Source organism: Salvelinus namaycush, unplaced genomic scaffold (assembly GCF_016432855.1).
Source record: "Salvelinus namaycush isolate Seneca unplaced genomic scaffold, SaNama_1.0 Scaffold707, whole genome shotgun sequence".
Taxonomy (NCBI): domain Eukaryota; kingdom Metazoa; phylum Chordata; class Actinopteri; order Salmoniformes; family Salmonidae; genus Salvelinus; species Salvelinus namaycush.
The window spans coordinates 91,329-112,183 of NW_024061428.1; the positions used below are offsets into that span (position 1 = coordinate 91,329).

The 20,855-nt window shown below is 43.7% G+C and overlaps 1 protein-coding gene across 1 annotated transcript in view; it reads left to right on the top strand.

Annotated features, from left to right (window-relative positions):
• Positions 1-16,021, top strand: part of LOC120042527 — a 29,416-nt gene extending 13,395 nt beyond the window's left edge. Inside the window, exons 8-19 of the mRNA XM_038987368.1 lie at positions 4,723-4,769; positions 4,898-5,452; positions 7,007-7,264; positions 9,095-9,352; positions 11,216-11,473; positions 11,735-11,771; positions 12,305-12,348; positions 12,976-13,013; positions 13,648-13,712; positions 13,845-14,017; positions 15,458-15,792; positions 15,962-16,021. Coding sequence (XP_038843296.1) covers positions 4,723-4,769; positions 4,898-5,452; positions 7,007-7,264; positions 9,095-9,352; positions 11,216-11,473; positions 11,735-11,771; positions 12,305-12,348; positions 12,976-13,013; positions 13,648-13,712; positions 13,845-14,017; positions 15,458-15,792; positions 15,962-16,021 — 2,128 coding nt within the window. The remainder of the gene's footprint in view (positions 1-4,722; positions 4,770-4,897; positions 5,453-7,006; positions 7,265-9,094; positions 9,353-11,215; positions 11,474-11,734; positions 11,772-12,304; positions 12,349-12,975; positions 13,014-13,647; positions 13,713-13,844; positions 14,018-15,457; positions 15,793-15,961) is intronic.
• Positions 16,022-20,855: the final 4,834 nt, after the last annotated feature.

A 20,855-nucleotide genomic window follows, 5' to 3' on the forward strand; every position in this document is an offset into this window, starting at 1 on the left:
CTGATGTGAAACATGCCTCGAACAAAATAGATCTCAGACGACCTAAGATTAAGAATTGTTGACTTGCATAAAGCTGGAAAGGGTTACAAAAGTATCTCTGAAAGCCTTGATGTTCATCAGTCCACGGTAAGACAAATTGTCTATAAGTGGAGAAAGTTCAGCACTGTTACTACTCTCCCTAGGAGTGGCTGTCCTGATGACTGTAAGAGATGACTGTAAGAGCACAGCACAGAATGCTCAATGAGGATAAGAATAATCCTGGAGTGTCAGCTAAAGACTTATAGAAATCTCTGGAACAGGCTAACATCTCTGTTGACGAGTCTGAGATACGTAAAACACTAAACAAAAATGGTGTTCAAGGGAGGACACCACGGAAGAAGGCACTGCTGTCCAAAAAAAACGTTACTGCACATCTGAAGTTCGCAAAAGAGCACCTGAATGTTCCACAGCTCTACTGTCTAAATATTCTGTGGCCAAATGAAACTAAAGTTGAGTTGTTTGGAAGGAAGGAATACACAACACTATGTGTGGAGACAAAAAGGCACAGCACACCAACATCAAAACCTCATCCCAACTGGAAAGTATGGTGGAGGGAGCATCATGGTTTGGGGCTGCTTTGCTGCCTGATGGCCTGGACAGCTTGCTATCATAAACTTGGGAATTAATTTTTCCGTTGATCAAGACATTTTGCAGGAAGGCTATCTGTCCGCCAATTTAAGCTCAACAGAAGTTTGGTGATGCAATCGGGCAATGACCCAAAACACAGAAGTAAATCAGAGTCCTGACCTCAACCCGATTTTAAGATGCTGTGGCATGACCTCAAGAGACCGGTTCACACCAGACATCCCAAGAATATTGCTGAACTTAAACGGTTTGTCAAGAGGAATGCTCCAAAATTCATCCTGACCGTTGTGCAGGTCTGATCCACAACGACAGAAAACATTTGGGTTAGAGGTTATTGCTGCCAAAGGAGCTTCAACCAGTTATTAAATCCAATCGATAGTCTCAGAGTTGAACAATTTTCCAACCGTTCAGCCAAAACTACAGCTGTATGGTCTCCGTGGCCTATAGAGTTGTAGTTCTTTACCATTTCAACATGTAGCGTCAGCTCCATATTTTCTAGTCTTATCCTCTGGTAGAGTTGTAGTTCTTTACCATTTCAACATGTAGCGTCAGCTCCATATTTTCTAGTCTTATCCTCTGGTAGAGTTGTAGTTCTTTACCATTTAACCTTTACCGAACCTCAACCCCGTATCCGGGATCACCCCCCACCCCCCACACACTGATTAGCATAGCTAGCATAGCTTCACAAGTAGATAGTAGCATCTAAATATCATTAAATCACAAGTCCAAGACACCAGATGAAAGATACAGATCTTGTGAATAAAGCCACCATTTCAGATTTTTAAAATGTTTTACAGGGAAGACAAAATATGTAAATCTATTAGCTAAACACGTTAGCAAAATACACCACTATTCTAACTCCATCAGTTTCTTACTCCTTCAGGTGCTATCACCAATTCGGCTCAACTAAGATATTGATAGCCAATAACCTATAAAAAAAACCATCAGATGACAGTCTGATAACATATTCATGGTATAGGATAGTTTTTGTTAGAAAAAAGTGCATATTTCAGGTAGAAATCACAGTTTACAATTGCACCGACCATCACAAATCGACTAGAATTACTAGATAGAGCAACGTGTATGACCAATTTACTCATCATAAAACATTTCATAAAAATAGACAAAGCATAGCAATGGAAAGACCCAGTTCTTGTGATTTCAGACCATATTTCAGATTTTCTAAGCGTTTTTCAGCGAAAACACAATAAATCGATAAGTTAGCATACTACATGTGCAAACGTTACCAGAGCATCGATTCCAGCCAAAGAGCGCTATAACGTCAACATCGCCAAAAGATATTAATTTTTTCACTAACCTTCTCAGAATTCTTCCGATGACACTCCTGTAACATCATTTTACAACATACATATACAGTTTGTTCGAAAAGGTGCATATTTAGCCATACAAAACCGTGGTTACACAATAAAAATACTAGGAAATCAAGCCTCAATATGTCTGACGTCATCTATCAGAGTGATCTAGTTTAATTGAAAGCTAATCATATACTTGACTAAAAAATACAGGGTTGACAGGAATCGAAAGACAAATTAGTTCTTAATGCAACCGCTGATTTACATTTGTAAAATTATCCTTACTTTTCAATACAGGGTTCGCCAAGTGAAGCTACACCAAACAAAATGGCGAAATATGCGTTTAAAATATTTCGACAGAACAACAATTTATCATATTAAATATTGCTTACTATGAGCTGTTCTTCCATCATATTCTTGGGCAATGTATCCTTTCTATGTTATAAACGTCTTTTGGTCGATAGATGTCCTCTGTCCTTCGAAATATCCACTAACGATCGAACGGGACCACAAAACGTGTCCAACGTTTCAGAGTGCACAACAAAGAAATTCCTCAAAATCGCACTAAACGGATATAATTTCCTATAAAACGGTTTAAATTAACTACCTTATGATGTTTCTAAGTCCTATATCGAATTAAATTACAGACGGATACATTTCAAGTTGATAACCGAGCCTGTGAAAATGGCGTCCGGAGGTCCCTTCCTGCGTAAGGGCGAGCGTCGAAAGGGGGGCTACTCTCACTCCTTGGTCTTTTATAACCTCTGAGAGCTACGGAGAAGGCCCATTCCACTTCTCATTGGTTACTGACATCCAGGGGAAGGCGGGTGCAGTTCGTGTCGTTCCATAGGATAGACAGAGACCTTAAAAACTGATCTGAAACCAGAGCTTCGCTCTCAGACCTTTCACTGTCTGTCATGGATTTCGCTGTAGAAAGAGTTCTGGGTCACCCACAGACATCATTCCAACTTTGTATGAAACTAGAAAGTGTTTTCTTTCCAATAGAATTAATAATATGCATATTGTACGAGCAAGAATTGAGTACTAGGCAGTTTAATTTGGAGACGACAAAATGCTAATTCGGAACAGCACCCCCTGTAGTCGCAAGAAGTTAAACATGTAGCGTCAGCTCCATATTTTCTAGTCTTATCCTCTGGTAGAGTTGTAGTTCTTTACCATTTCAACATGTAGCGTCAGCTCCATATTTTCTAGTCTTATCCTCTGGTAGAGTTGTAGTTCTTTACCATTTCAACATGTAGCGTCAGCTCCATATTTTTCTAGTCTTATCCTCTGGTAGAGTTGTAGTTCTTTACCATTTCAACATGTAGCGTCAGCTCCATATTTTCTAGTCTTATCCTCTGGTAGAGTTGTAGTTCTTTACCATTTCAACATGTAGCGTCAGCTCCATATTTTTCAAGTCTTATCCTCTGGTAGAGTTGTGGTTCTTTACCATTTCAACATGTAGCGTCAGCTCCATATTTTTCTAGTCTTATCCTCTGGTAGAGTTGTAGTTCTTTACCATTTCAACATGTAGCGTCAGCTCCATATTTTCTAGTCTTATCCTCTGGTAGAGTTGTAGTTTAACCAGCGTCACCCGCCACGTTTTGGTCTTAGAAAATTTGACAATTTGCAACCTTAGCTTACACCGTGGTTTGCGTGGTCTTGTGTAAATTGCGTCACGGGGGGCTTTTATACTTGAGTAGAAAAAGGGCGGGTCTCATCGTGTTTGTGCCCACCTGGGCGTGGCTACTTGACTGTGCATAAATTACCGTAAAACAACCAATTTTAATTTAGAAGACTAAATCACATTGTTATCTTTTTCAAAAGTATTCTTCTACTTATTCATCCATCTTATACAACATTCAGAAGTAAACCTGACAGCTGGGAAAATGTACACTTTTTAATAAGAGATATAGTAATGTGTGTTTCCTGTCCTTCGTGAGATCACCAAATGAAACACACACGCAACATGACCGTCTCTTAAGTGTCCACGGACCATTCCCACATTCTCAAAAATGGAAATATTGTTTAATTCTCCCATTCTGGGGATTAGGAGTTTCTAAAGAGAAGTTCTTTGTTCTCCATGGGCTCTCTTACTCCATACTCCATGGCAGCGAAGAGAGAGAGAGTTTCTAACAGGAATTTTAAGACCGTTTTAAAACCTGATGTGGGAGAGAGTGAGAGGGGAGCCACGATATACACCCCAAAAGGGACACATCGTGACAATGGTGTGTTCAATAAATACATGAAAACGTAGAATTGTTTGTGTGTTATTAGTTTAAGAAGACTGTGTTTTGTCTATTGTTGTTTAAATGTGATGACCAATTTATGCAGAAATCCAGGTAATTCCAAAGGGTTCACATACTTTTTCTTGCCACTGTATGTAGGTTCAGTAACATGAGGACGTGATGGTAGAATTAAGGGGAAGTTTACTCAGCAGGCTGAGCACTCCAAAACAGCATACATCATCACCACATGAATACTCTTCTTCTGCATCTCTGAAATCCTGTTGGAAATGTACTCCGTTCTGTATGCAGTAGGTAGGATAGAATACCTGTATGTCTCTAGTAATGAATTGTACTCCGTTCTGTATGCAGTAGGTAGGATAGAATACCTGTATGTCTCTAGTAATGAATTGTACTCCGTTCTGTATGCAGTAGGTAGGATAGAATACCTGTATGTCTCTAGTAATGAACTTGGATAGTGCACCAGAACACAACAATATGGTTTAAATGTTGACTGCTTTATTAGGTCTTTGTCAGTCAATAACCTGTTTCTCCTACAGTGTGGATCATGGTGGAGAGTGCTGGCTGAAATCAGGGCCGAGGAAATGTAAGTCTCTTTGATCTTAATTAACTGTATATTCAGCTCTATAGTAACTAATCAATACATGCACTGTAACTACAAAACAACATTTTATATGAAGATGTGGTTTGATTAAACTCTCCTTTTGTCTACAGATGCCTGTCATCTCACCCTGGACCCAAATACAGCACACCCAAACCTGATACTGTCTGAGGGGAACAGGAAGGTGACATTGGTGGAAGAGAAGCAGCATTATGAAGACCATCCAGACAGATTTGACTATCATTCCCACGTTGTCTGCAGAGAAGGCTTATCTGGAGGTCGTAATTACTGGGAGGTGGAGAATGATGGTGACCAGATTTACATCGGTGTGGTGTACAAAGGAATGAAGAGGAAGGGAGATGAGGATGACAGTTGGATTGGACTCAATAGGAAGTCCTGGTGTTTATTCTGCTCTGATAGTGGTTATGACTTTTACCATCCTGGAGTCAGTGTCAGAAGATCCATCTCTGATCCTGATTCTAACAGAGTTGGAGTGTATCTGGACTGGTCAGCTGGTACTTTGTCCTTCTATAGTGTGTCCTCCTCTGGTACACTGACACACCTTTACACAGAACACACCAGATTCACTGAACCTCTCTATCCTGGGTTTGGGTTTGAGGTTTCCTCCTCCTCAGTCACTCTGTGTCAGATGATCAACACAATCAAAGGTGAGTCATCAATCTAGGTAACAATCATTCTAGGTAACATAATAACAAAATCCTCATGAATCATCCTACCAGGAATCAAGGTAAGACCCAGATTCAGACACATTGACTTGACAATGGTTTGATGTTCCAACAGGGGCAATAGACGGGTCAAGGCAGGCAGGGGTCAGTAAACCAGAGGTGGGTTAAAGGTACAGGTCAATGCAGGCAGGGGTCAGTAAACCAGAGGTGGGTTAAAGGTACAGGTCAGGCAGGCGGGGTCAGGGACAGGGGCAGCCAGAGTGGTCAGGCAGGCGGGGTCAGGGACAGAGGCAGGCAGAGTGGTCAGGCAGGCGGGGTCAGGGACATGGGAAGCCAGAGTGGTCAGGCAGGCGGGGTCAGAGTAAGGACAGGCAAGGGTCAAAACCAGAAGGGTGAGAAAAGCAGGAGCTGAAAGCAAAAAAACGCTGGTTGACTTGACAAACAAGACGAACTGGCATCAGACAAACAGAGAACACAGGTATAAATACACTGGGGATAATGGGAAAGATGGTCTACACCTGGAAGGGGGGGTGGAGACAATCACAAGGACAGGAGAAACAGATCAGGGTGTGACACATCCGTCAGTTTAAGATAGTTATATCTGTGTTTCAAACCACTGCATCCACGGTGGCAGAGCAGGGCGTTTTGTCAGGGGACTCATCTGAAGTCAGAACTGTCGACTTCTGTTTGTAGCGTCAGAACCAGTTTGGCTCCTAATTCATCTGACCCCACAATGGAAAGGGGAGATGCTCACGAGCACGAAGGTGTTCTCCATTTTTGTTGTGCCTAAAAGGGGTTAATCAATATGTGTAAAACATATTTCCAAAGCTTTCTTATATCTCCTACATGTAGGATAGACACTTTTGTTTGTGTTCTTCAATGTGTTTCTATGGGCTTAGATTAGTAGTAGTTCTATTAGCAGTAGTTCTATTAGTAGTAATTAGATTAGCAGTAGTGGTGTGTTTTATTGTGTTCTGTTGGACCTACAGACAGTTAGATTAGTAGTAGTGGTGTGTTTTAATGTGTTCTGTTGGACCTACAGACAGTTAGATTAGTAGTAGTGGTGTGTTTTAATGTGTTCTGTTGGACCTACAGACAGTTAGATTAGCAGTAGTGGTGTGTTTTAATGTGTTCTGTTGGACCTACAGACAGTTAGATTAGCAGTATTGGTGTGTTTTAATGTGTACATACAGACTGTTAGACTGTGCCTAGTTAAATGTGATGTATGTATGCTATATTTTTTTTTTTTTTATTTTTTACCTTTATTTAACTAGGCAAGTCAGTTAAGAACAAATTCTTATTTTCAATGACGGCCTAGGAACAGTGGGTTAACTGCCTGTTCAGGGGCAGAACGACAGATTTGTACCTTGTCAGCTCGGGGATTTGAACTTGCAACCTTCCGGTTACTAGTCCAACGCTCTAACCACTAGGCTACGCTGCCCCCCCAGGTAGGATAGAATACCTGTATGCACTGTAACTACAAAACAACATTTTATATGAAGATGTGGTTTGATTAAACTCTCCTTTTGTCTACAGATGCCTGTCATCTCACCCTGGACCCAAATACAGCACACCCAAACCTGATACTGTCTGAGGGGAACAGGAAGGTGACATTGGTGGAAGAGAAGCAGCATTATGAAGACCATCCAGACAGATTTGACTATCATTCCCACGTTGTCTGCGGAGAAGGCTTATCTGGAGGTCGTTATTACTGGGAGGTGGAGAATGATGGTGACCAGATTTACATCGGTGTGGTGTACAAAGGAATGAAGAGGAAGGGAGATGAGGATGACAGTTGGATTGGACTCAATAGGAAGTCCTGGTGTTTATTCTGCTCTGATAGTGGTTATGACTTTTACCATCCTGGAGTCAGTGTCAGAAGATCCATCTCTGATCCTGATTCTAACAGAGTTGGAGTGTATCTGGACTGGCCAGCTGGTACTTTGTCCTTCTATAGTGTGTCCTCCTCTGGTACACTGACACACCTTTACACAGAACACACCAGATTCACTGAACCCCTCTATCCTGGGTTTGGGTTTGAGGTTTCCTCCTCCTCAGTCACTCTGTGTCAGATAGATGATCAACACAATCAAAGGTGAGTCATCAATCTAGGTAACAATCATTCTAGGTAACATAATAACAAAATCCTCATGAATCATCCTACCAGGAATCAAGGTAAGACCCAGATTCCGACACATTGACTTGACAATGGTTTAATATTCCAACAGGGGCAGGCATTAGACGGGTCAAGGCAGGCAGGGGTCAGTAAACCAGAGGTGGGTTAAAGGTACAGGTCAATGCAGGCAGGGGTCAGTAAACCAGAGGTGGGTTAAAGGTACAGGTCAGGCAGGCGGGGTCAGGGACAGGGGCAGCCAGAGTGGTCAGGCAGGCGGGGTCAGGGACAGAGGCAGGCAGAGTGGTCAGGCAGGCGGGGTCAGGGACAGGGGTAGCCAGAGTGGTCAGGCAGGCGGGCTCAGAGTAAGGACAGGCAAGGGTCAAAACCAGAAGGGTGAGAAAAAGAGAAACTGGGAAAAGCAGGAGCTGAAAGCAAAAAACGCTGGTTGACTTGACAAGCAAGACAAACAAGACAAACTGGCATCAGACAAACAGAGAACACAGGTATAAATACACTGGGGATAATGGGAAAGATGGTCTACACCTGGAAGGGGGGGTGGAGACAATCACAAGGACAGGAGAAACAGATCAGGGTGTGACACATCCGTCAGTTTAAGATAGTTATATCTGTGTTTCAATCCACCGCATCCACGGTGGCAGAGCAGGGCGTTTTGTCAGGGGACTCATCTGAAGTCAGAACTGTCGACTTCTGTTTGTAGCGTCAGAACCGGTTTGGCTACAAACTCACCTGACCCCACAATGGAAAGGGGAGATGCTCACGAACACGACGGTGTTCTCCATTTTTGTTGTGCCTAAAAGGGGTTAATCAATATGTGTAAAACATATTTCCAAAGCTTTCTTATATCTCCTACATGTAGGATAGACACTTTTGTTTGTGTTCTTCAATGTGTTTCTATGGGCTTAGATTAGTAGTAGTTCTATTAGCAGTAGTTCTATTAGTAGTAATTAGATTAGCAGTAGTGGTGTGTTTTATTGTGTTCTGTTGGACCTACAGACAGTTAGATTAGTAGTAGTGGTGTGTTTTAATGTGTTCTGTTGGACCTACAGACAGTTAGATTAGTAGTAGTGGTGTGTTTTAATGTGTTCTGTTGGACCTACAGACAGTTAGATTAGCAGTATTGGTGTGTTTTAATGTGTACATACAGACTGTTAGACTGTGCCTAGTTAAATGTGATGTATGTATGCTATATTTTTTTTTTTTTTTTTTTTTACCTTTATTTAACTAGGCAAGTCAGTTAAGAACAAATTCTTATTTTCAATGACGGCCTAGGAACAGTGGGTTAACTGCCTGTTCAGGGGCAGAACGACAGATTTGTACCTTGTCAGCTCGGGGATTTGAACTTGCAACCTTCCGGTTACTAGTCCAACGCTCTAACCACTAGGCTACGCTGCCCCCCCAGGTAGGATAGAATACCTGTATGCACTGTACCTACAAAACAACATTTTATATGAAGATGTGGTTTGATTAAACTCTCCTTTTGTCTACAGATGCCTGTCATCTCACCCTGGACCCAAATACAGCACACCCAAACCTGATACTGTCTGAGGGGAACAGGAAGGTGACATTGGTGGAAGAGAAGCAGCATTATGAAGACCATCCAGACAGATTTGATTATTATCCTGACGTTGTCTGCAGAGAAGGCTTATCTGGATGTCGTTATTACTGGGAGGTGGAGAATGATGGTGACCAGATTTACATCGGTGTGGTGTACAAAGGAATGAAGAGGAAGGGAGATGAGGATGACAGTTGGATTGGACTCAATAGGAAGTCCTGGTGTTTATTCTGCTCTGATAGTGGTTATGACTTTTACCATCCTGGAGTCAGTGTCAGAAGATCCATCTCTGATCCTGTTTCTAACAGAGTTGGAGTGTATCTGGACTGGTCAGCTGGTACTTTGTCCTTCTATAGTGTGTCCTCCTCTGGTACACTGACACACCTTTACACAGAACACGCCAGATTCACTGAACCCCTCTGTCCTGGGTTTGGGTTTGAGGTTTCCTCCTCCTCAGTCACTCTGTGTCAGATAGATGATCAACACAATCAAAGGTGAGTCATCAATCTAGGTAACAATCATTCTAGGTAACATAATAACAAAATCCTCATGAATCATCCTACCAGGAATCAAGTTAAGACCCAGATTCAGACACATTGACTTGACAATGGTTTGATGTTCCAACAGGGGCAATAGACAGGTCAAGGCAGGCAGGGGTCAGTAAACCAGAGGTGGGTTAAAGGTACAGGTCAATGCAGGCAGGGGTCAGTAAACCAGAGGTGGGTTAAAGGTACAGGTCAGGCAGGCGGGGTCAGGGACAGGGGCAGCCAGAGTGGTCAGGCAGGCGGGGTCAGGGACAGAGGCAGGCAGAGTGGTCAGGCAGGCGGGGTCAGGGACATGGGAAGCCAGAGTGGTCAGGCAGGCGGGGTCAGAGTAAGGACAGGCAAGGGTCAAAACCAGAAGGGTGAGAAAAGCAGGAGCTGAAAGCAAAAAAACGCTGGTTGACTTGACAAACAAGACGAACTGGCATCAGACAAACAGAGAACACAGGTATAAATACACTGGGGATAATGGGAAAGATGGTCTACACCTGGAAGGGGGGGTGGAGACAATCACAAGGACAGGAGAAACAGATCAGGGTGTGACACATCCGTCAGTTTAAGATAGTTATATCTGTGTTTCAAACCACTGCATCCACGGTGGCAGAGCAGGGCGTTTTGTCAGGGGACTCATCTGAAGTCAGAACTGTCGACGTGCCAACTTCTGTTTGTAGCGTCAGAACCGGTTTGGCTACAAACTCACCTGACCCCACAATGGAAAGGGGAGATTCTCACGAACACGATGGTGTTCTCCATTTTTGTTGTGCCTAAAAGGGGTTAATCAATATGTGTAAAACATATTTCCAAAGCTTTCTTATATCTCCTACATGTAGGATAGACACTTTTGTTTGTGTTCTTCAATGTGTTTCTATGGGCTTAGATTAGTAGTAGTTCTATTAGCAGTAGTTCTATTAGTAGTAATTAGATTAGCAGTAGTGGTGTGTTTTATTGTGTTCTGTTGGACCTACAGACAGTTAGATTAGTAGTAGTGGTGTGTTTTAATGTGTTCTGTTGGACCTACAGACAGTTAGATTAGTAGTAGTGGTGTGTTTTAATGTGTTCTGTTGGACCTACAGACAGTTAGATTAGCAGTAGTGGTGTGTTTTAATGTGTTCTGTTGGACCTACAGACAGTTAGATTAGCAGTATTGGTGTGTTTTAATGTGTACATACAGACTGTTAGACTGTGCCTAGTTAAATGTGATGTATGTATGCTATATTTTTTTTTTTTTTTTTTTTTACCTTTATTTAACTAGGCAAGTCAGTTAAGAACAAATTCTTATTTTCAATGACGGCCTAGGAACAGTGGGTTAACTGCCTGTTCAGGGGCAGAACGACAGATTTGTACCTTGTCAGCTCGGGGATTTGAACTTGCAACCTTCCGGTTACTAGTCCAACGCTCTAACCACTAGGCTACGCTGCCCCCCCAGGTAGGATAGAATACCTGTATGCACTGTAACTACAAAACAACATTTTATATGAAGATGTGGTTTGATTAAACTCTCCTTTTGTCTACAGATGCCTGTCATCTCACCCTGGACCCAAATACAGCACACCCAAACCTGATACTGTCTGAGGGGAACAGGAAGGTGACATTGGTGGAAGAGAAGCAGCATTATGAAGACCATCCAGACAGATTTGACTATCATTCCCACGTTGTCTGCAGAGAAGGCTTATCTGGAGGTCGTAATTACTGGGAGGTGGAGAATGATGGTGACCAGATTTACATCGGTGTGGTGTACAAAGGAATGAAGAGGAAGGGAGATGAGGATGACAGTTGGATTGGACTCAATAGGAAGTCCTGGTGTTTATTCTGCTCTGATAGTGGTTATGACTTTTACCATCCTGGAGTCAGTGTCAGAAGATCCATCTCTGATTCTGGTTCTAACAGAGTTGGAGTGTATCTGGACTGGCCAGCTGGTATTTTGTCCTTCTATAGTGTGTCCTCCTCTGGTACACTGACACACCTTGATTCAGAACACGCCAGATTCACTGAACCCCTCTATCCTGTGTTTGGGTTTTACTCCTCCTCCTCAGTGACCCTGTGTCAGATAGATGATCAACACAATCAAAGGTGAGTCATCAATCTAGGTAACAATCATTCTAGGTAACATAATAACAAAATCCTCATGAATCATCCTACCAGGAATCAAGTTAAGACCCAGATTCAGACACATTGACTTGACAATGGTTTGATGTTCCAACAGGGGCAGGCATTAGACGGGTCAAGGCAGGCAGGGGTCAGTAAACCAGAGGTGGGTTAAAGGTACAGGTCAATGCAGGCAGGGGTCAGTAAACCAGAGGTGGGTTAAAGGTACAGGTCAAGGCAGGCAGGGGTCAGTAAACCAGAGGTGGGTTAAAGGTACAGGTCAAGGCAGGCAGGGGTCAGTAAACCAGAGGTGGGTTAAAGGTACAGGTCAGGCAGGCGGGGTCAGGGACAGGGGCAGCCAGAGTGGTCAGGCAGGCGGGGTCAGGGACAGAGGCAGGCAGAGTGGTCAGGCAGGCGGGGTCAGGGACAGGGGAAGCCAGAGTGGTCAGGCAGGCGGGGTCAAGCCTTTATAAGTTATATTTAGTTTAATCACTGTCCTCCTGCTTCTCCAACACCAGAGACCACGGTGGAGAGTGTTGGAGCAAGCCTGGACCTGAGAAATGTGAGTGTTAACTAATAATTGTTTTAAAATCAAAATACGATAAAAGCTTTCATTATAGTTTAGTCCCAGGCAAGGAACACAATCATGATCTACTTGGTCAAAACAAACTTAGAGGTAGATTCAGCAATATGACGTAGATTCAAAAGTAAACAGCATAGTGGGTCAATTTCTACAACAACAAAGAGCGTTGGAGCACAAAGGCTAAACTTCTCTGCTGTTTTGGTCCCGTGACTAACAGTCTGTAAGAGAGTGAAGAGAACCCTTGCACATGGGCAGATACTGTGTGTGACTGTGTGAGAGAGAAGTCAGGCATCTTGCTCATCACAATATCTGTGGTGCTGCTCGTACATCATCATTTAGCTGACTCTACCTTTAAGCTCTCATCCTAGGATCTACCAGAAATCAGACCCCCAACATCTACAAAACATGGACCAGAACGATGTTGTTTCCTGCTTCCACAAACATTAATTAATATAACACTAATGTCAGATTATGGTATGCTAATGAGTGTACATTCTGAGACTGTTGCTCACTTATATTCATTTTTATTACAAGTCTATTTAATAATTATTAATTCATTATTACATTAGATTGTCCTTTTTAAATAACAACTACTTTTGACTTCAGGGATTCCTCAGAGCTGTAAGACTTGTGAACATGTTGAGGTAAGTCATAATGTCAATTCTTACTTTTACATACCAAAAGGAGTCAGGCTCAGTCTCAAAGCCAGGTGTGTACTGACCTACCATTCATACTGGGATATAGACAGTCCTGTGTTCTGCTTTAGTAATATAAACACAGTCTCAAAGCCAGGTGTGTTCTGACCAACCATTCATACTGGGAAATAGACAGTCCTGTGTTCTGCTTTAGTAATATAAACACAGTCTCAAAGCCAGGTGTGTACTGACCAACCATTCATACTGGGATATAGACAGTCCTGTGTTCTGCTTTAGTAATATAAACACAGTCTCAAAGCCAGGTGTGTACTGACCAACCATTCATACTGGGATATAGACAGTCCTGTGTTCTGCTTGTAGGCATGCAGGATTTTAGCTGTTGTCATATTTTGTCATTAGACAGTTTAATTGATAAATCACCAGCATTCTATGTAACATTGAATAAATACATTAGATGAGTTACTTTGGTTACTGGGCCAGTTTCCCAGACACAGATTAAGTCTAGTCCTGGACCTTAAAGAACTTTCTATTGAAACTTCCATTGAGCTTGCTTTTTAGTCCAGCACTAGACTCAAATCTGTGTAAAGGAAACAGGCCCCATATGTATTACTTATGTGTTCAGGACTCCACACACTGGCTTCAGATTGAACCCTTGACTTCCACTGTCCAGGGAGTGACAATGTTCAGGTAAAATAACTACTTTTAACATTTCATTCCACCTGCTAGTGTATTTCCCCATTACCTTTGGGAATAGTCTTCTAATCCAACCTCTCCATTTGACCATTGACCCTCTCTACCATATCTTGTTGTTGCCCTCAGACACAGGACACCCAAAGGGAGTTATGAGTGCACAGTGTCTGGGCTCCGCTGGCTGTGTGAGAGAGATGTCATTCTGAAGTATCACTTCAGGAACTGGAAACCCTACAGTCAACTTCTGCAAGACATGCAGTACACACGAGGTGGTCCATTGCTGGACATCACTATGGAGTTAGGTGAACTGGAGGAAGTTCATCTGCCACACTTTGTCTGTTTAGGTAAAACCATATAGAAATAGTATTCAGAAAGACATTTCCATGCAACTGAGTTTCACTTCCTGAATGAATGAATGAACTATTCTGGGAGTTTGAGTTTACTGTGATCTGGTACTGCATATTCTTTGTGTTTTAGTTGGATGAATAATACAATATTTGTATTTTTGTCTCCTTTTTATTGTGTCATTCAGGGACCAACCTTTCCCTGATGAATGAGATGAAGATTCTTTGTGTTGAGGAACATGGAGTGTCTTTTGAAGAAGTGCATGAGATCATCAGATTCCATGCTAAGATTCTCCATTCCAAGTTCTCACTTATCTCTACTATACTGAAAATATATAACCGTGTATCTCTGATACTGAAATATATATTTTCTTGGAACGTCCACTGTGACGTGGTCCTCTATTTGGCAGTAAAAAGGTCAACAGTAATTTCAAGGCTGTACCTGCTCCTCAGAAACTCCAGTCAGAAAGAGGTGAGCCACTATCATTGAAGTGACAACAGTATGTTGAAACTTACTAAAGGAAAGCTGATAGTTTGTTGAAAATCTCTAGATTACAAAGACAACATGCAGCTCTGTGAGAAATCTATTTCTGTTGTAACATTCATTAAATAAGTAAACATGAGAGATACAAACCAATGACTTGAGGGCCAGTCAACATGGTTTACTGTAGGACCTGGACTAGTCCTGATTAATAAAGACTGTCTTCAAAAACAATGACATCTCCTCCAGGACTTGATGTAGATTAGCCTGGTTCTGAATGACCCAATGACATCTCCTCCAGGACTTGATGTAGATTAGCCTGGTTCTGAATGACCCAATGACATCTCCTCCAGGACTTGATGTAGATTAGACTGGTTCTGAATGACCCAATGACATCTCCTCCAGGACTTGATGTAGATTAGTCTGGTTCTGAATGACCCAATGACATCTCCTCCAGGACTTGATGTAGATTAGCCTGGTTCTGAATGTCCCAATGACATCTCCTCCAGGACTTGATGTAGATTAGCCTGGTTCTGAATGACCCAATGACATCTCCTCCAGGACTTGATGTAGATTAGCCTGGTTCTGAATGTCCCAATGACATCTCCTCCAGGACTTGATGTAGATTAGCCTGGTTCTGAATGTCCCAATGACATCTCCTCCAGGACTTGATGTAGATTAGCCTGGTTCTGAATGGCCCAATGACATATCCTCCAGGACTTGATGTAGATTAGCCTGGTTCTGAATGACCCAGACTGTTTTTCTATGTCTGTGAAACCATCCCTAAATGTGAATATGTGATATGTTCAGGTCGTTATTGTAAAATAGAATGTTTTCTCAATACTTTTATTTTAGGATTCTGAATGTCTGAAATGTAAATGTACAAATGTAGTTATATTGTAACCTGACTCTCTCAGGTGCTGTGTCGGGGGCAGGGCGTCCGGCTGAGAGCAGTCTGACTGGTTCTCCAGAGCAGCAGCTGCGTTCTGTACGGACAGAGTTTGTGAAACGAGTATCAGGACCTGTCCTGAATGGTCTGCTAGACGGACTCCTGCAACAAACAGTCATCAACCAGGAGGAAATGGAGTCAGTGAAGGTGATAGCTGAGAGGGCAGAGAAGGCACGTGACATCATCGACATGGTGTTGAGAAAAGGAAATGAGTCAAGTTCCAGGATGATCATCTTTCTTGGGGAGCTGGACCCCTGTCTTTGGACAGAGCTTCAGATCAACAGTTGTAGTCAACCCCTGGAGGTGGGGAGACCAGGCAGAGTAGACAGAAAGGATGGTTCAACATGTTCTTGCTGTCTGTTGCTTTAATTCAGGGTCACAAAAACGTGCAGAAAATGGCAATCAAACATGACCACTATAATAACAATAAACTTACTGAAGGACCAACCACACAGCCTCTCTCCTTCTGCAGCCTCCTGGAAGTGTGGATCTTCTAGCAGGGGGGTCAGTCAGTCCTCCACTAGGTACCTAGCTGGACCCCTATCTAGCAGGAGGGTCAGTCAGTCCTCCACTAGGTACCTAGCTGGACCCCTATCTAGCAGGAGGGTCAGTCCTCCACTAGGTACCTAGCTGGACCCCTATCTAGCAGGAGGGTCAGTCAGTCCTACACTAGGTACCTAGCTGGACCCCTATCTAGCAGGAGGGTCAGTCAGTCCTCCACTAGGTACCTAGCTGGACCTCTATCTAGCAGGAGGGTCAGTTAGTCCTCCACTAGGTACCTAGCTGGACCCCTATCTAGCAGGAGGGTCAGTCAGTCCTCCACTAGGTACCTAGCTGGACCCCTATCTAGCAGGAGGGTCAGTTAGTCCTCCACTAGGTACCTAGCTGGACCCCTATCTAGCAGGAGGGTCAGTCAGTCCTCCACTAGGTACCTAGCTGGACCCCTATCTAGCAGGAGGGTCAGTCAGTCCTCCACTAGGTACCTAGCTGGACCCCTATCTAGCAGGAGGGTCAGTCAGTCCTCCACTAGGTACCTAGCTGGACCCCTATCTAGCAGGAGGGTCAGTCAGTCCTCCACTAGGTACCTAGCTGGACCAGTATCTAGCAGGAGGGTCAGTCAGTCCTCCACTAGGTACCTAGCTGGACCCCTATCTAGCAGGAGGGTCAGTTAGTCCTCCACTAGGTACCTAGCTGGACCTCTATCTAGCAGGAGGGTCAGTCAGTCCTACACTAGGTACCTAGCTGGACCTCTATCTAGCAGGAGAGTCAGTTAGTCCTACACTAGGTACCTAGCTGGACCCCTATCTAGCAGGAGGGTCAGTCAGTCCTACACTAGGTACCTAGCTGGACCCCTATCTAGCAGGAGAGTCAGTTAGTCCTCCACTAGGTACCTAGCTGGACCCCTATCTAGCAGGAGGGTCAGTCCTCCACTAGGTACCTAGCTGGACCCCTAAATAGCAGGAGGGTCAGTCAGTCCTCCACTAGGTACCTAGCTGGACCCCTATCTAGCAGGAGGGTCAGTCAGTCCTCCACTAGGTACCTAGCTGGACCCCTATCTAGCAGGAGGGTCAGTCCTCCACTAGGTACCTAGCTGGACCCCTATCTAGCAGGAGGGTCAGTCCTCCACTAGGTACCTAGCTGGACCCCTATCTAGCAGGAGGGTCAGTCAGTCCTACACTAGGTACCTAGCTGGACCCCTATCTAGCAGGAGGGTCAGTCCTCCACTAGGTACCTAGCTGGACCCCTATCTAGCAGGAGGGTCAGTTAGTCCTACACTAGGTACCTAGCTGGACCTCTATCTAGCAGGAGGGTTAGTTAGTCCTACACTAGGTACCTAGCTGGACCCCTATCTAGCAGGAGGGTCAGTCCTCCACTAGGTACCTAGCTGGACCCCTATCTAGCAGGAGGGTTAGTTAGTCCTACACTAGGTACCTAGCTGGACCCCTATCTAGCAGGAGGGTCAGTCCTCCACTAGGTACCTAGCTGGACCCCTATCTAGCAGGAGAGTCAGTTAGTCCTCCATTAGGTACCTAGCTGGACCCCTATCTAGCAGGGGGGTCAGTTAGTCCTACACTAGGTACCTAGCTGGACCCCTATCTAGCAGGAGGGTCAGTTAGTCCTCCACTAGGTACCTAGCTGGACCCCTATCTAGCAGGAGGGTCAGTCAGTCCTCCACTAGGTACCTAGCTGGACCCCTATCTAGCAGGAGGGTCAGTCAGTCCTCCACTAGGTACCTAGCTGGACCCCTATCTAGCAGGAGGGTCAGTCAGTCCTCCACTAGGTACCTAGCTGGACCCCTATCTAGCAGGAGGGTCAGTCAGTCCTCCACTAGGTACCTAGCTGGACCCCTATCTAGCAGGAGGGTCAGTCAGTCCTCCACTAGGTACCTAGCTGGACCCCTATCTAGCAGGAGGGTCAGTCAGTCCTCCACTAGGTACCTAGCTGGACCCCTATCTAGCAGGAGGGTCAGTCAGTCCTCCACTAGGTACCTAGCTGGACCCCTATCTAGCAGGAGGGTCAGTCAGTCCTCCACTAGGTACCTAGCTGGACCCCTATCTAGCAGGAGGGTCAGTCAGTCCTCCACTAGGTACCTAGCTGGACCCCTATCTAGCAGGAGGGTCAGTCCTCCACTAGGTACCTAGCTGGACCCCTATCTAGCAGGAGGGTCAGTTAGTCCTCCACTAGGTACCTAGCTGGACCCCTATCTAGCAGGAGGGTCAGTCCTCCACTAGGTACCTAGCTGGACCTCTATCTAGCAGGAGGGTCAGTCCTCCACTAGGTACCTAGCTGGACCTCTATCTAGCAGGAGGGTCAGTCAGTCCTCCACTAGGTACCTAGCTGGACCCCTTTCTAGCAGGAGGGTCAGTCAGTCCTCCACTAGGTACCTAGCTGGACCCCTATCTAGCAGGAGGGTCAGTCCTCCACTAGGTACCTAACTGGACCCCTATCTAGCAGGAGGGTCAGTCATCCACTAGGTACCTAGCTGGACCCCTATCTAGCAGGAGGGTCCTTCAGTCCTAGACACATTCAACATAAATGTATTTTATGAATATATTGTACAGTGTTGGCCTGTTAGAGGTTCATGAGAGAGACTGAACATCAACACAACCACCTCAGACTATCAGCAGCTTTCTCAGTGAGAGCCTCACGTCTGGAACACATTGAGCATTGACAGACATAAGGAGCTGTGTAACCTGTCACTCCTTTACCAATGACTTGAGAGTGGCTGAAGGACAATCAGCCCCCATCTATACACAATGTTTTACCAAATGTTTTTTAATGTATTTTTTTATGTTTATCTACCTGCCCAGGGACTACATTTAAAAACTAGCTAGCTGGCTAAATCTGGCACATTTACAGAAATGTTGATTGATGTGCAAAATCCCTGTCAAATACATGTAATACATTCTGTGTGTGTCTTTGTTTAAACTGTGTATGTGAGTTGGTCTCTGATTACTGTGATTAGTTCAATGTAATGTCATCTACTATACATTCTAATCAGTCTGTTTTGGGGTTTGCAGAATCATTGTATATCATTGGTTACCCATCCTGTCATGTGACCACACAGATGTGACTGTCTATCTCAGTGGTTCCCATCCTATCATGTTACCTCACAGATGTGACTGTCTATCTCAGTGGTTCCCATCCTATCATGTTACCACACAGATGTGACTGTCTATCTCAGTGGTTCCCATCCTATCATGTTACCTCACAGATGTGACTGTCTATCTCAGTGGTTCCCATCCTATCATGTTACCTTCACAGATGTGACTGTCTATCTCAGCGGTTCCCATCCTATCATGTTACCACACAGATGTGACTGTCTATCTCAGCGGTTCCCATCCTATCATGTTACCTCACAGATGTGACTCTCTATCTCAGTGGTTCCCATCCTATCATGTTACCACACAGATGTGACTGTCTAGCTCAGTGGTTCCCAACCTATCATGTTACCACACAGATGTGACTGTCTATCTCAGCGGTTCCCATCCTATCATGTTACCACACAGATGTGACTGTCTATCTCAGCGGTTCCCATCCTATCATGTTACCTCACAGATGTGACTGTCTATCTCAGCGGTTCCCATCCTATCATGTTACCACACAGATGTGACTGTCTATCTCAGTGGTTCCCAACCTTTCCCATTCTGGAGACCATCAAATCACCGTCAAAAGCTCTTGAGGACCACCATTCACAGAGTCGCTGATATTTTTTCCACATCAGATATGTTGATGTTTAAATTCTGTCAATACATGTGAATGTAACAAGGCCTGTAAAAGTCTATTATCATAAACTATTTGTATCATGAAAAGGAATGTAAAATTGCTTATAATACCATTAATACTCCTGTTATTATTATTGAATAATAAAATACTACAATCTCTAAATAATTGCAGACCAGCTGCACCACCCCCACGGACCACAGGTTGGGAACCACTGGTCTAGAGTCCTTCTGCCAAACCTGGTTGTTGTGTCACACCGCCCTCTCCTGGTAGCACTGCAAAACATCACCTAAATAAATCAAATCAGGAAATAAAAAATGTAACTGCACTTTTACTAGTTAGAATCTTAATTTATAGACTGAATACTTGTATTAAGTGTATGAAGACTTTACATGACATAAATATCAACCAATAAACCTATAGGTGTTGAATCCACCCACTGTGTTGAAACAGGAAATCCATTTATAATGAAGTAGGGAAAGGGTCTCTTATTATTACAGCTCAATGGTGCCGCTACTTCGCTTCACCTCCGTTTCACCAGTAAGAATAACCAAGACCTAGAAACAATAAGGTCGTGACCTCGGTGATTTTCCTTCAAAATAAAGGTGATGATGATGAAAAATAATACAAATGGTTGAAATTTGTAACATTTTATGAGGAAATGTTAGCAGCCTTAGAATGTTGTTTAACAATATGAAAAAAGCAATGAAGTCAATATTCTTTATAGCACAAATAATAATATAGCATTGATATTTGTTAACAACATTAAAGCAATTATTACCAGAAAGTTGCCATGGTAACAGCAGTAATACAAATAACCAACAGAATGATCCAACATAAATCCAAGATGGCGTAGCAGTCAGACGTCTTTGTCCTGTCGTGTCCCTTGTATATATATTTTTATATCTTTTTCTTCACATTCTTTTAAAAATATTTTAAACCTCAACTTCTAAATACTCTCCTGCAACCCGCCTCACCCAATGTGGCGTGTGTCTGTTTTTTTTTCTAAAGTATTTCTACTTCGGATCTGGAATCCCTCAACTGAAGCTAGCCAGCTACCAGCTATCAGTCAGCAAACCACTGCTAGCGGTCATCAGCTAACCTTGAGCTCGGAAAGCTCTCGCCAGTTCATACAACGTGAC